Raw genomic sequence first — 17,362 nt, 5'->3', positions numbered from 1 at the left:
TTGACAACAGGTCTAAATAATGATGTAGTAAATTTTCGATACCATTGTCTCAGATTTTTTAGCCATGATATTTTTTTCTCATGGCTTGAATGTATTCCTCAGACACCCAAAAAAGAAACTCCTCTATTTTCCAATCACATTGGTAATCTCAGCAAGCAACAAACTCCCTGATGAAAAACCTAAAGGAAATGTCACGTTTTCCGCCACAGAGTGGGATCGGTTTTCTGTGGTTTCCCGACCAAATGTACCATTATATCTGTCTAGAGGCAGGTGACAGCTGCCTCAACGCATTTTACAAGGAAATGCATCAGGAAATTCAACAAAAAGAAAAAAAAAGCTGAAAAGTACCGTTTTACTTCTCCAAGCTCTCTTCTTCGCTGGACCCCAGATCTTACCGCCACAAGTGGTCGAAAACTTTAATACCAAGATGGTGACCACAGTCACTACCCGAAAATACGGCCTGAACAGGGAAAAGGGTTTACCTTAATGGAACAACCTAAAAAAACACCATCACCAATCAAAACGCCTCAGGCTACAACAAACAATGAAACGACAAGTGTGTTCTTTTCAATTCAAAAGTACCATTGAGTTAAACAAATATCATAGGTTTTAAATAGATAAGTCTAATTTAATTTACCTTATGAGAATAATATAATCAGCATCAAAAAATTCGTTTTTGTTTTCGTTGAAAACGACCCGATTGTTTTTCTTGTCCTTCTTGCTCGAGGATTTCTTCAAAAGTGACTTCAAATTCTCGCCGTCTGGATTGTGTTTATTTTTCTCACTGGCACCGTCTCCGGTGCCCATGTTGTGGATGGATGGCACGGTCTTCTACCGAGTCCCACTCCCTACGTATGCCTCACTCTTGAAGTTAATTCCATTTTTGAAGGATTTATGGTTATCTGCAACAAATAAAAAAATATATAATTAACAAGATTAAAAGAGATAAATAGTTACTTGTTTTTCCAAATTAGAGCGTAAAAATTAATTTAGTGGCAGACTAATTAGAGATGTAGCGTTTGTAGACCGTCAGCCATAGACTACTCCTTAAAGAGGTTAGCAGTAACAGGAAAATCTAGAATAATCAGAAATTCACAATCGTCATAAAATTATTGATCGAAAACAGGAGATTCTATGTCCCTTTCGAGGAAACGAAAAAAGCCACTGGCAGAACCAGGAGAATAGCCTAGTGTAAGAAAGGGTTTTATTACCGACGCTGTTTAGTCAAATAATCATTAAAACTGCCAAGCACTTCCTTTATGCTGACGACCATGACTTGGCTGTATAGGACAGAACCTTCGAAGAGGTCGAAACCAGACTCGAGAAAACACTTGGAGACCTTACAACTGGCTAAAGTTGAACACCACCAAAACCCAAGTCTGCTCTTTCCATCTATATCGAAAGAGGCGAAAAGCATGCTAATGATCAGGTGAAACGGATACCAACTGAAATACGCGGAACTCCAATATACCTCAGAGTGAAGCTAGATAGAATACTGCCACAAGATCGATCTGAAGGTAGCATCCCGTCCAAACGTCCTCCTAACTACAGCCAAGGCTTTCAGCGTCTCCAAGCGTATCTTGGAAAGGTTTTATCCGAAACCAAATACACCGACTGGTTTGAACTACGACTGAAGTAAATGGCTAATATGAAACCAAATGAGATCGGGCGTGGTCGCTGTGAATACCAACGGGAAGGTGGACGACCACGATGGACGACTTGTGGAAGACCAAGGCAATAAACTGCGCCCGATTTTGAGCTGAACACCTGAAATGATCACGTTTGGACACAAAAAAATAAAGTAAGTACCTGGCATGGAATATGTATTTATTTTTCCTGAATTGAAAATTCAATAATATTGTAAATATGTCTATAAAAAACAACTGATATATAATAATTAGCATGTTAGGTCAACGACAAATTATAAATTCCCTCTATCCGCCAAAACATGATATTTATGTATATTATACAGATTTATTCAGCTGAGCTAAATGATTTCGTAACATATTTTATTTTGGTTTCCTATCTGAAATATAATGTATTTATTTATACCATTATTTGTTCAATTTTATATTTAATGGTAATTGTATAGTATTATTATGCTTTATATAAAATTATATTTTGGGAAAGCAACAATATTTTAAAAACTTCTATATTTAATATTGTACAATTTTGTTATGTTTTAGTTTTTAATATAATTTAAAAGTAATTATATGAAATAATATTCTATATAAATAATTGTCTGTAGTGCACCCCCATGTGTCTCTTCGTAATCGGGAACAAAGAATTGTAAAATGTGTTATGAAATTAATCTCACATAGGAAGATCCAACCTGGCGCATGTGGCGTGTGCCGACTGTATCCGAAGAGGTGGACGTGGATAAATATGTAAACAAGGCGCTCGCATCGAATCAGTACGAAAATAAGGATTTGCGCAGAAACCTTCGTAACTGGCGCCTAATTTTTTATTCTACATAATTCCTAGGATCTACTTTCATTTTGTTATTTATTGATTTCGAATACATGTTTGTTTAAATTAAACCTGTATTATACGAGTACTTAGTCTGCCGTCTAACAGAACTACCCGTCACAATGACCTAGGGCTGTATATTATATGTTATTAACAATAGATTTGTTGATTAAACATGACACACGCACATATAAAACATACACACATACACACATTCACACGCACACTCATATATATAAAATACACTCTCCAATCCTGAGGTGTAACGCTATCCTGCTCAGGGAATGCGTAGCATAATGGAAAGTGTTAGAATATAATAGAAATATGCTTTATTGTCACTGAAAATTGTACAATTTTATGGACAAAGCTTAAAAAAAGACAGAAAAATAACAATAGATACAAAAGTGATACCCAAATATATAAAAATACTTTAGTTACTTATATGTAAAAGTACTGTAATTTCTTAGTTATTCTTTAAGAAATTTTTCTACTGAATAATATGGTCTTTCAGATAGATAGACTTTTGTCATTTTACGAAACTTGAGGATACAAGTTGCAGATTTAAGTTGTAAAGGAAGAAGGTTGTATAATTTTTTGTCGAATATAATATAGATTTCTTTACTAATTCAGAGGATGTGATCGGTAAATACACATCGAGGGTTCAATTTCTGGTGGAGGAGTCAAAATTGGGTCTTTCTGAAAAATTTGTAGGTGTTTATTTGAAAAATATATCCAAAAATCAAACCAGACATAACTGCTCGGGGAGCAAAAATCATACTCGCCTTTGCCGATAACGTAGACGCAGTAGCACAATCAACATTAGAAATTAAGGATATTTTCTCGAGCTTTGAAGAAGCTGCATTAAACATCGGTCTAAAAATAAATGAAGACAAAACAAAATACTCAAAACAAGAACGACGGCGAATAAGGTAAAACATTACTATAAATGATTACAACTTTGAAGTGGTTAAAGAATTTAAATATCTAGGAGCAACAATCACAAATGACAACAAATTAGAGTGAGAAGTTGAAACGAGAATAATGACAGGAAACAGATCTTTCTTTGCAATGCAACATCTAATGAAGTCAAATCTTCTTTCACGAGATACAAAAATCCGGATATATAAGACCATAATACGAGTATACGACCATAATAACAGTCGCGTATGGAAGCGAAACATGGATGCTAACAAAAGAGAAATAAATAAATTGCTGGTGTGGGAACGTAAAATTCTTCGAATGATATATGGTCCTTGCAGAGACAGCGTGACAAACGAATGGAGAGGCAGATACAATAACGAGCTAGAGTCTCTATTCGAAAAAGAAAATCTAGTCAGATATATAAAGGCCAATAGACTCAGATGAGCAGGGCATGTGATACGCAGTAACGACAATCGCCTTATAAACAATGTGTTCTGGGAAAGGCCAGAGGGAAGAAGGTCTGTAGGGCGGCCTAGAAAAGGGTGGAAAGATGCAGTCAAAGAATATCTAGAGAAAATGGGAGTGCGACAATGGGAATTACTGGCACAGGACCGACAAACATGGAAGGCAATAGTAAACGCGGCAAAGACTCACGAAGAGTTGTAGCGTCATTGATGATGATGATGATGATGATGATGATGTTTACAAATTAAGCAAACAGTTTTTAAAATATATAGTCCGTCTAGAAAGTATCCGGAATTTTATATTTTTCCTAATTTTAATAGATTTTCTTTTTGTAACAGTTTAAGACAAAAGTAATGCATCAAGTATGTTGTGCGGATAGTAGGTTATGGACAAAATCGCATGACAACACCATCTGTCAAATATTGTTGTTTGTAAACAGACTTAAGATTTATGAAATAATGTCGCAAGTAGAAAAAAGAAAAGTGGTGGAATATTTGTATAGAAAGGGTGTCCGAAACGTTAAAAAATTAGTGCAATTGACTGAACTCGGAAAAAGTGCAGTGTATGAGACAATAAAGAGAATAAAAAATGGCATAGATATGAGACATAGACCAGTTTCGGGTAGACCGCGTAAGATTCGTGGGAACAGATTAAAATGCTTTAGTGGCTTTAGGACGACAAAATCTGCGCCTAGGGTTTCGAAAATTAGCGAACAGATTTAGAAATCAACGAAGAATAAAAGTGTCCGCATTGCCTCTGAAAAAGCAAGGGTACATATCAAGGAATAAAAAAAAAGATAATTTTAATAATGTCTTTATATCTGATGAAAGTTGTTTCCAGCTTAGTGCGAATCATCTAAAAGTCCTATCAAGCGAAAATGTTTCCATTTAAATTTCCAAATTTTCCACTAAAATAATGGTTTGGGGAGCAATATCTCAGCGTGGTGCTACACCTCTCTGTATAGTTAATGGTACTGTTGATAGTGCGAAATATTGTGACATCCTAAATGGTTTTTTTCTTAAAACGGCTCATGTTTTATATCCAGAGGGGTAGCGTTTTCAGCAAGATAATGCAAGATGTCAGATCTTAAGGGGGCTAAGATCCAGATCTTAGCCTCATTGAAAACATATGGGGACTGATGAAGATTGAAGTGGAACGAGCAGCGCCACGAGATAAAGAAGGTTTAATTCGGTCAGTTTTACAGGCCTGGAACATCATTACCGAAAATTAGGGCCTTGACCTAGTTTCGGGTGTACCCGGACGTTTAGTTAAGTGTTTAGATTTAAATGGAGGTTGTATAAGTAAATGAGATGAATTATTTGTTGAAATTTTATAATACAAGTGATAGAAATAAATACCGTAAAAGTATAATTCTGCTTTCTTTTTTCCGGATACTTTCTAGACGGACTATATAAAGAGGGAGGAGTTAAAATCCCCTGATTTTTGAAGTAGCTTTTGCAATGTGTTATTCTACTGTAGCCAAAAAGATACCGTATTGCTCTTTTTTACAATTTAAAAATAACATCAGATTGGACAGCTGTACTAGAACCCCAAAAAGGAAGACCATATCGAAGATGAGACTCGAACAAAAAAAAAATATATTATTTTGGAAGATGCTAAATTGATTTTCTTCGAAAGAGATCGTATTGCATAGCAGGCTGAGGCTAGTTTCGTACTTAACAATTCGATATGAATGGACCATTTAAGGTTGCTATCTATAAAAATACCAAGAAATTTTACAGAATCAACGCTACTAATCTGGCAGTTATTAAGGAGCAAGGGTTGAAGAGCTCCCTTATAGGATAATGCTACGGTCTTATCCACGTTAAAAGAGTTAAACCAGCTTTTTATTGTAAGTAGATCAGAAGTTATAGTTGCATGAAGAGTTGCAATATTAAAATTCCTCCAAGTGATAGGATCGATTTTTAAATTAGTTATGTCATTTATAAAGATAAGGGAAAGTAGAGGACCCAATACTGAACCTTGTGGTACTCCACATACAATGCTGTTGTGACTACAGGCAGTATGATTTGCTCTAACTAGTTGTTTCCTATTCTTCAAGTAAGATTGAAACCAATAATTCAAAGAATCACCTCGAATTGCGTAGAAATTTAGTTTTTATATCAAAATGTCGTGATTTACACAATCAAAAGTTTGGCATAGTCACAAAAAACAGTGGCAGTATAAAGATTATTGTTTAGTGCTTGGTAGACCTCATGTAGTACAGAAAACTTAGCATCGCTGGTACATTTATTAGATAAAAAGCCAAACTGACTTTGTGATAAAATGTTATTTTCAACGAGAAAGAACAAAAGTCGGGCTTTTATAAGTTTTTCAATAATTTTGGATGGGAACGGTAGTAAGGCAATAGGTCTATAGCTGCAGACATTCGATTCACCACCCTTATATGAAGAGAAATAATAATATCTATCTATGGATAGTCGATCAGTACTACAGGAAGACCTTTTTTGAATTGGGCATATAGGAAATAGGATCTTGTGGTAAAATAGTTGATATTATATTTTTACTCACATTTACGAAGTACTGACTTATATTTTTAGGATTTGGAAGAGAAAATGTTTGAGCTGTGCTAGTTTTATTTCGAAGATCGTTTATTATGGACCAAGTTTCTTTGGCAACATTTTTAGAGCTTCTCAGACAATTTTGATAGTATATTTTTTTAGCTATTTTAATAAGTTTTAAAAAGGTTCCTTCGTACTTGGAGATAAATTCAGTGACAAAGACGTTGGTAGTAATTATCTTGATGTACAGAAGTGAACGCATATTCTTGGCTGATATACAGATACCTTGGTAGTCCAGGTTTTGTGATGTTTCGACTTAACTGTAAAAAGAGAAAATGCCTTATTAAAAATACAGACAAGCCTATCCAAAAAATCACTGAAATTATAGTCCACGTCCACAGAGGAAAAGTGTCACCCAGAAGTCAAGTCAAGTTCTGAGCGGAAAAAATCCTACATAAACATTGGGTTTTCGAGAATGGTTTAGTTAGGTTAGGTTAGGTCAGGAACATATGCGATTTTGTTATCTGTACTCCTAAAGGTATTTATATTGAGAGCATAAAATATGATGAAGATTTTGTAAAACGTTGAAAAAACTAGAAAATTTTTATTACAACCATTACGCGGTCGAACTTGTTGATAGTCGACATGTACGTAATATGCAGATCAGACATTACTCTAGCAGATAACTAAAAATCATAAATAACCGCCCTTCTGCTCCAAGTGTACCCAAACTTCGTAAAAATTAATGTTTTATTAAAAAAATCGCAGAACGTGGCAAGTGATCCTCCTTATTCTCAAATAGTCGTCCTTATTGGTATGCAAATTATTAAAGTGTGCCGTCTCAGAACAATCAACCGAAACCATTTTTTTAGAGATTTGCCCTATTAAAAAATGTCTGTCCGTCAAAATTCGTGTATGTCGTTCTGCACAATCATTCATTTTTACTAAACTTTGCACAAAATTCTATAAAAATAGTTCATAGTTTAATACAGAGCTGTATACAGAATGTTTCAGAGAATACTTTATTTTTGGTCATAGGTTTGGATTTTCATATATAATAAACATTACCAAGACCTTTAGAATAGATTTTGTCCAGGGCGTCTAACAATATGGCAATCGCTATAACATCACAAAATTCAAACCGATATTTTTAAATTACTCTTGGAACAAATCAACCGATATAAATAGGCTTTATAGCTCATACAACTTAACAAATGTTATATTTATGACTTTTGTGTAGTGTAAGTGACGTCACAAAAATACTAATATTTACAATAAATTTTCTCGGAATGAGCTTGAAAGTTTTTTTTATTTCATAAAGTTCGTTGGGAAATTTATAAATTTCAGTTTCTGGTAGATAACTACTATTACAATGTTCATAAAGATAGGAACTTTTTTGGACTGCTCTGTATAATGTCCTAGTACTTAATTATTGTTATAACGGTTAACTAGAACTAATAAATTTAAAAAGTGATTCTCACTTGCATTGTTTTTTTTTTAATTTATGAAAAAAAAAACACCCATATTGCATTTAGTTGTTAAATTGCTCCCCGACCTATAAAACCAAGATTATGAAAGTTTATCTTCTTTTAATTTCCTTTAACTTTAGCAAAAGAATAATATAGGCATAATAGCCAATTAGTAATACAACTGTCTAAATATTGATTTGTCACATCTAGAGAAATCTGTATTATTATACTCTTTGTATACAGATTGAACGAATTTAAAACGGAACATTCAATATTGAAATAGTGGATCAATATAAAACTTGGACAAAAATAAATCCATACCCGGTGATAGACATTGTATAAAATATCGTTCAACTATCTGTCTCCTTTAAAGGAAAGAGGAGCTTGCCTAATAGTCGGAGAGATAGAGCCGAAATTTTGAACTGATCAGAGTAATATGACATTTCTCTATTGGAATATATTCATTGTAACAGGGGTACAGGGTACAGGGGGTGGCTATACAGGGATGAAGTTGTAATTTATTTCGGAAAAATTAACGATCGATAACATGGCTGAAAATTTGCCCAGAGTAAGATCTTGGTATAACTAGACGAAATCTTAAAGGGCGGACGCGAGAGTGGATACATAAGGGGCGGCGGACAGGGGTGAAATTGCAATTTTTTGGGGAAAAATTAACGATAAGTAATATGTCCGTAATTTTCATGGCTCATTATTTAGCCCCTAAAAACTCTAAATCCAAAAGAGCGGACAGCTGGGTTGGTACAGAGAGCCATAAAACGGGGTCAAATGTACCACTTGCCTGCGCATTTTAGGTCTCGGTAACAATTTTCAAACTGATTTTATTATAATATTTTTATACCGATTGATTTGAAAATTTGTATGCTCACTTCTGTTACTATTCTGAAAAGCGTCAAGTAGAGTTTTCCTCAAAATTTTCCAAAAAAATTTCCGTAAATGAAAATTTTCTTAATTTTTTCTCACTCTCATTGATGTCATCATCTTCGTCACTTTCACTTTCAATAATATCACATTCATTATCTGCTTCATTTTCAATCACTACTTCTCGAACTGATTCTGGCATCTAAGGTCCACTAAACCATTTGAATTTATATGTTTCATCTTCAAACTCCCAACCATGTTCTTCATCAATCAATTCTGTTGGTACTTTTTTATGAGCATTTGTCCAAATATTTGAAATATATGTTGGTGTAATTCATCTTGACATGGTGGTAAGCTTGAAGCATCGAAATTTTTTAGTTTTTTTTTTAAAGGCTCGTTCACATTATGCAACTTATACTGCCGATTAAATAGTGAAAATCTGACATCGTTTACTTTTCTTTTTGGAATTGTTCTCGTCAGTCATGTTCCCTATAAGTGACATATGAAAGTTTCTAAGGTTTCAAAAACTTCATTACAATCGAAGTCAGTTTCACCAAGTTGGATAAAAGCATCTTGATTCTTATTACATTTGGCGCATGCGTCTAGAATTACTGATCTAAATGGAACGCGCATCATTATTATTTTAATATTTTAAAATAATAATGATGCAAAATTAATGTCCAAACAGAATTTGTAAAATTATAATTAACTAATGAAAAAAAAAATTCAATCAATTTAAAAGTTAAAAAAAATATTGAAAATATCTACAAAGTAAATTTCAAAACTTAAAAAATTGATAATTCAACTATTAAATTGATTTTTATTAATAATTATTTGTAAAATGTTAAAGGAATTCTACAAATTGAATTTTACTTATTGATAAATAGAAATAATATATTTTGTATTTGATTATTAATGTAATAATAAATAAAATTTTTCTTATCTGAACAACCATTATTTATGCAATATAAATTTAAAAACCTTTTTATTGTAATAAAAAATAAATAAAATTACTATTTGTTATACCAAAAATATTTAATAGTTAACATTATAAAATTACTTAAATTTAATAAAATATCAAATATCAAACATTTATTCAATTAAAAATTAATTCGTAAAATATTTAGATTTAAGAAAAAAATGTGATTTGTAAAGTAAATATGACTTTAGTTTGAAAAAAAAAACATTATCATAATATCATTTTAAAACTACAAAATATTCTATAAAAGATTCAGACGATGACGTAGAGTTTTATCAATTGTTTTTAGAAAAGTTTTTCTAAATTTTTTTTTCTTATTGGAAAAATCGTTTGAAAATTTTTGGAAAAAAATCATGGTATAACTTACAGAAAATAGAAAGGATTCTACAAATTAGATTTTACCTCAAAAAATTACGAAAATTTTCATTTACGGAAATTTTTTTGGAAAATTTTGAGGAAAACTCTACTTGACGCTTCTCAGAATAGTAACAGAAGTGAGCATACAAATTTTCAAATCAATCGGTATAAAAATATCATAATAAAATCAGTTTGAAAATTGTTACCGAGACCTAAAATGCGCAGGCAAGTGGTACATTTGACCCCGTTTTATGGCTCTCTGTACCAACCCAGCTGTCCGCCCTTTTGGATTTAGCGTTTTTTGGGGCTAAATAATGAGCCATGAAAATGGCGGACATATTATTTATCACATTACATTTCGAACATTTGTACTAATGGTAGTGGTATTTCTGGAGGTTGACCACAGTTTAAAAAAGAAGAAAAAAAAGATATCCAGCTTCTTGACAGGTGACTAGGCGCGAATCACTGTTTTTTTCTGTGCGGTGTTGATCACAAGTGTTTTCCGAATATTGTTATAAAAAGTGTTCAAAATGCCAAAAAGGTTATCAGAGAAGGATAGTGTATCCCGGAAGAGGCGTAAATATGAAAAGTTACAACAGAAATTGGCAAAGTTAAGGGAGGATTTGGAAGAAAGTGACCAAGCTATGTTATACATTCTACACGCTTTTTGGAAAAAAGATATTATATTGGTTGTCTCAATTAGGGTGCCTTTAGGTAGCCCAAAGTAAGGCAGAATAAATAATTAACGCCTCAACAAAAACTAGAGCAGCGGGTACTTTTTAGTAGCCCAGTAAATCTTTATGATTATTTGACCTGCTCCCATTTCTCATAGGTACTTTACAGTAGCCTAAAAGTTTAGAAAAGAAATAGATTTTATTTAATTTCTTTTGTACATTTTACCTGGTTTTTACTTTACAACCATAACAAGTTTACATACTTTTTTACCTTTAAAATATTATAGTCCTTTTTATTCATTGAATTTTAAAAGAGAAGAGGCAAACTGAAGGTCAAAATAATATTATAGGAACCATTGTGGAGGTGCATAGCCCTCCAGCCTCGCTAAATAATACAGAAAATGATATGCGACGCAATTTGAGCATAATCGAAGATTTGGGGGCAAGTGAAGAGCTTCAACAGGCAGTGCCTATTGAGGAGCCGCAACAGCAGGCAGAAGATTTTTTCATTCGAGAGATATCGACCCAAAAAGATAATATTTCTCTAGATATGATTAACTTAATTGGGGAGGACCCATCAAAAACTAACCTTAATACTTATGAAATGTTACCAGATATAGCAAAGAGGCTAAATCATTCTCTCTCCAAAGGCTTAGACAAAAGCATTGTGGGTAAGCTTACAGAAAAATTCCCACCTGCTACAAACTGCGAGACTTTGCCCACCTCAGTTAAATCCTGAGATCTTATCTGCAATAAAAGATAAAAGTAAAATTAGGGAAGGTAAGTACTTGCAATCCATGCAAACAATTTTAGCGGCAAGTATTATGGCTCTTTATAAAGAGGTCGAATTGGGATTAAATGAAAATAGGAGTATCGAAACAAGTGCCAACTCCATAAACCTCAATATAGAGGTGTTTTATAAGATGTCCTTGCACAGAAGGTTTTTGCCCAGTTCTTCTTTAAATTCAAAATTTAAGAAATTATTAGATGAGCAACCTATAGATAAATATTTATATGGAGAGAATTTGGTTGAAAGGTTGAAAGAGAACAAGGACACAAAATCAGCAGCCTTTCAGGTCAGCTCTATTATGAAGCCACAAACATCAAATTTTTACCCTAGGACTGCTCCTCAACGCCAAGCTGCTATTTTAGCTCAACAGCCAACAAGAGTTCTTGCAGAATCTAGCAACTTCAATCAGCAGCGTTTAAACTACAATCCAGCCTCGAACAGACCGAGATTTCGACAAAGCCAGTACCCAAATCGCCCGCAACCAACATCAAGATACAAGAGGTTGAACAGGCAGCAGTACCAGGACCAGAGCAGAATAACCAAGAGGTCATATTAAAGGTAAATAAGAAATTAGGAGGTAATGTGGCCAACTATATTGAAAACTGGAAAAAGATTACAGAGGACAACAAAGTTTTAAGTTGGGTCCAAGGTTTTAATATTTTATTTAAAACAACGCCCTCTCAAGAGAGAGTACCAAAAGTTTTGATAGACCCAAATGAGTTATATGACTTAGCTATAAAGCAATTACTTGAGAAAGGAGCTATTTCTCCCTCTTCATATACACAAGGGCAATTTCTTTCTTCATTTTTTCTAGTGCCCAAAAAGGATGGGAGTCACAGATTTGTTTTGAATTTAAAACAATTAAACTGCTTTATAGAAGCCCCACATTTTAAGCTGGAAGACTATAGGTCAGTTCTTAAGCTCATTTTCAAGGGTTGTTTTATGGCAAAGGTAGATTTAAAAGATGCCTATTTTGCTATACCTGTTCATGAAAATTCTAAAAAATATTTAAAATTTGAGTACAAAAATATTCTGTATCATTTTAACTGCTTACCATTTGGTTTGAATATCTCGCCTTTTATATTTACAAAGACTTTGAAACCAGCTCTAAATAATCTAAAAACAAGAGGTTTTACTTCTGCCATTTTTTTAGATGACACTTTACTAATTTCAAAATCATATTTAGAATGTAAAGAAAATATTGCTGAAACATGTTCTATGTTTTCCCGCTTAGGCTTTACTATACATAAAGAAAAAAGCATACTTTCACCCATGCAAAGTATAACTTTTCTTGGTTTTACGTTTGATTCCAGAGAAATGATATATTTTGCACCTGCTGACAAAAAAGAAAAGATTGTTAATAGAATTCAGACAATCAAAAATAAAAGTACATGTAGGATAAGATCATTTGCAGCTTTAATCGGTCAGTTGGTAGCGATTTGTCCTTCAGTTAAATATGGTAAATTATACTTAAAAAATTTAGAAAGAGAAAAGTGGCTTGCTTTTTCTAAAACTAATAGTTATAACACTAAAATGACCATACCTAAATACTTGGATAACGATTTCAATTGGTGGTTAAATAACATACCAATTAGTAAGCAAAATATAAAAGAATCAAATTATGTACTTGAAATATTTTGTGATGCATCTCTTTTAGCCTGGGGGGCATGCTGTAATGGTAACAAAACTCATGGTTTTTGAAGTTATGAACAGCAGAAACTACATATAAATGCACTTGAGTTACTGGCAGCATATAATGGCTTGAAATCCTTTTCCAAGGGATATAGGAATTGTAACATTTTGCTAAGAATAGATAATACAACAGCGGTGTCTTGTATTAACAAGATGGGGAGTGTGCAGTACTCTAATCTAAATAGCATTTCTAGAGAAATTTGGCAATATTGTGAAAACAGAAATTTAAGAATATTTGCATCTTATATCAGTACAAAAGAAAATATTATTGCTGATTCAGAGTCAAGATCTTTAAAAATAGAAACTGAGTATTCTTTAAGTGATAATTGTGTTAATATAGTTTTTGAGCAGCTTCATATTCCAGAGATTTGTTTGCCACATATCTTAACAAAAAATGTGCAAGGTATGTGTCTTGGAAACCTGACCCCGGATCGGAAAAGATTGATGCATTCACTCTAAATTGGCAGGGATTAAAATTTTATGCTTTTCCACCTTTTGCTATTATTCCACGAGTTTTAGAAAAAAATAATATGTGACAAAGCCATAGGGATTGTGGTAGTACCAGAATGGCCAAGTCAGCCTTGGTACCCAACCTTTAATAAGCTGGTATCAGGCAAAAAGATAATTTTAGGACCTGATAAAAATTTAATCTTGAACCCTTTTAGGCTTCCATATCCGGGACACCAACATCTTACCCTGGCTGCTGCATGTTTATTAGGCAAGCTTTTTTAAGAAAAGGCATTCCTGAGGATTCCATCCCAATTATGACTGCATCTATTACAACAAAAACACTAAATTTGTATAATACTGTTTTCAAGAGATGGTGGAGGTATAGTGTAGAAAAAAATATAGACCCTTTTGCTTATGAATTATCAAATATTATTAATTTTATTAAATCTATAGTAGATCAGGATTACACTTATAGTTCTATAAACATTCACAGGGCTGCATTGGCGTTGATAATAGATATTCCAGAAAATCATAAAAACATTTTTAAAAAATTTTACAGGTATAGTAAAGGTAAAGGTAAAGGTATATATAACCTCAAACCTTCATTGCCCAAATATCAATTTACTTGGGACCCTCAACCAGTATTAGTTTATTTAGAAACATTATTTCCTCTCATAGGCCTTTCCATGAAGGAACTTACTTACAAACTTGTGATGTTCTTACTTCAGCACACAGGTTGCAAACCATATCCTTAATAAAAATTCAAAATATTGTCATTGATCAAGATAAGATTGAGATTCTGATACCAGATAGGATAAAAACTTCGTCAAAAAATAAAAATCAATCTGTTTTAAGATTTCCATATTTTAAGGAAAAACCACAGTTGTGTGTAGCATCGACTTTATGCCAGTATTTAGAGATTTCTAAAAACATTCGTCCTCAATTGGAAGACAAAATGTTTATAACTATAAAAAAACCATATAAAGCAGCATCTACACAGACATTGAGTAGATGGCTAAAAGATATTTTAAAATTATGTAATATAGACACCAATATTTTTAAAGGGTATAGTGTTCGGCATGCATCTACCTCAGCAGGGGCTAGGGCTGGATTAAATATAGAAACTTACTATTAGGGAGACGGCAGGATGGACAGAAAATTCTCAAGTATTCAATGTTTTTTATAATAAGCCTTTAGCAAAAGATTACGGGCTCTTTGCAAAAACTATATTATCTGGTTAGTCCATGTAATTGTATATACATTTTGGTTTTGTTTAATTCTGTTATGAATTTTGTAATTATATGTGTAGGTTATGGTTATGACATAACATTAATTTTCTTATTATTATTTTTTCGTACCTGGTTAAAGGTACACATATTATGTACTTAAAATATAAACATTACCCTTAATTGTTGTAATATGTTATCCACTTTTGTAGTTCCTAATAAAAAAAATAAATAAATAAAATGGGTGAATTATTAATTTTTGGGGGATGGCAATATAATTTTGTTTATTTATATCGCACAATATTGTCTAATCTTTCAACAGCCTACTATTAGTACAAATGTTCGAAATGTAATGTGATGGACAATTAATTGATTGGTTGACTTACCTGTTAAGGAAGGACAGCCATAATTGTCCTATCTTACATTTCGAACATTTGTACGCTCCCCCCCATTGATTCTTTAGAACCCACCCATTTATTGTGCGATCAAAAAAAAAACAGTGATTCGCGCCTAGTCACCTGTCAAGAAGCTGGATATCTTCTTTTTTCTTCTTCTTTAAACTGTGGTCAACCTCCAGAAAATACCACTACCATTAGTACAAATGTTCGAAATGTAAGATAGGACAATTATGATTGTCCTTCCTTAACAGGTAAGTCAACCAATCAATTAATTGGGTAGCACAAGCAACAGCGTAATTAATATTCAAGTAACCGCATAGAATTTTCCTGTTTTTACTGGGCAGGTCGTCTAACAAATTTAGCAGGTTCTGAAAAAATAGTTCCGTGGAAGAATCAGATGATCTATAAATGCAAAGAATGTATAGATTAAGATTCTTGTTATAAACGAATAAAAACTCAAAAAAGGCTTCATTTAACAGAAAGTCATATTTTGTTATAGGAGAAAAATCATTATTTGTAGCAAGAATTTGTGGTGTACCCACCTTGAGCTGAACTTGGACGATCGAGCAATTGTGGTATATTTTTCTACAAAAAAGGCTCGTTGACTTCAAACCAGTGCTCGGTAACCGCAACTATCGAAAGAAATCCTAATTCCTCTAGAAACAAAAATAATTCATCTCTTTTACATCTTATAGAACGAATATTAATCAGAACCATGCTAAAGTTGTCATCACTAAAATAATTTGAGGTCTCTAGTCCCACAAAACGTAATATTTAAAACATTTCGTTTTGGAGAGACAACGGAATAGTAGTTTCGGTGAGTTTCCTTTGATTTTTGTAGGTGAATAATTCTTTCCGAAGGTCAGCTTCTACCTCAGTTGGACCAATTCCATAGGGATCGTTAAATTCTGGAAGGATTTTTTGTAGATCTTCGGTCTTAGTGGTAAGGCCTTCGGAAGCCAAGAAGAGTTTAACGCTTGTGTTGGTGAATCCTTTGTAATATACTGAAGCAGGTTGGTCGTTTAGAAAAGCAAGATGTAGCTTAATGGCTTTTAAGATATCCGGTTCCCTTAATCTTGCTAGAATATATCGACTGTTTGAGTTATTGCTTAATCTAACTCTTGGTGGGGTCAAAGGACCCCACCTGTTTCCTATCAACTACCCATAGAACTAGCAAACTCTTGTATATGATTATAGCGTTGATCGGTATGAGCGCACTGTCATGCATGACAGCATTTCGTCCCAACTCGTAGGAATACAATGGATACTTGACAAAAGAAATGACTTAGAAGACAAATCGGAATAAGCGATTTTTCTCAATACATAAATAAAAATGTAAAGGGAATGAACAAGGAAGGGATTACATTCAATGACTCTATATCTGTCCCAAAATGTGTCTCAATAATCCCAATCAGGGTCCCATAGGCGAACTTCAACACAGTAAAGCAGCTTCAGAAAAAATTAATGTTCATATGACTAATGTTGGTGGAGAGCTTGTGCATAGGAGGTTTACTAAAGTCCCAATGACCTGTATATTAAAGATATAAAATAAGCCAATTAGCTGCTGTATGACTGGTGTAACACTAACAGCTTTTAGAAAAAAAACCTTGATTACAGTTTATCTTGATACATCATGCAATTAGATTGCTTTTATTCCTTAGTTTTTAAATTGATATTTTGGGAAATATGGCTTGCCTGCTATATTTCCGCAGTAATTTATGAATATACACCTTTTTATTTTACTTTTAGGTATTTAAACAACTAAAACTATTTCTTAAACGCTAACAACATTTTTCTCTGCGTAGTATTTCAAAACCAATTTTTGTACTGATTTGCGATGGAAATTCTAGAAAAGATTAAAGCCAATTCGGTCTATACCAAATATAAAAAAAATTATTCAATTTAACAACTACCATTCCTGGTCTAATACACGTTTCAAGGATTTTAATGAATAGTTAATTCGTTGGATTACGGAGCAATTACGAACAACCGTTTATCTTTGCCCTTGCTTGGAAATATTCCTCTTTGAACTGCTTCGCCTAGGCATCTCAATGCTCTTTTGCCATTTTAT

General features: G+C 33.1%; 1 protein-coding gene across 2 annotated transcripts in view; it reads right to left on the bottom strand.

Moving 5' to 3' along the window:
* Positions 1–17,362, bottom strand: part of LOC140445502 (uncharacterized) — a 500,280-nt gene that overhangs the window by 178,051 nt on the left and 304,867 nt on the right. For both annotated transcript variants that reach the window (XM_072537554.1, XM_072537555.1), the window contains exon 5: positions 638–902. In XM_072537554.1, the coding sequence (XP_072393655.1) occupies positions 638–807 (170 nt within the window). In that variant the 5' untranslated portion in view covers positions 808–902. The remainder of the gene's footprint in view (positions 1–637; positions 903–17,362) is intronic.

This window comes from Diabrotica undecimpunctata, chromosome 7 (assembly GCF_040954645.1).
Source record: "Diabrotica undecimpunctata isolate CICGRU chromosome 7, icDiaUnde3, whole genome shotgun sequence".
In the NCBI taxonomy this organism is placed as follows: Eukaryota; Metazoa; Arthropoda; class Insecta; order Coleoptera; family Chrysomelidae; genus Diabrotica; species Diabrotica undecimpunctata.
Note: the sequence above shows the minus strand (reverse complement) of the source record. Positions and strands in the feature narration are given on the sequence as shown.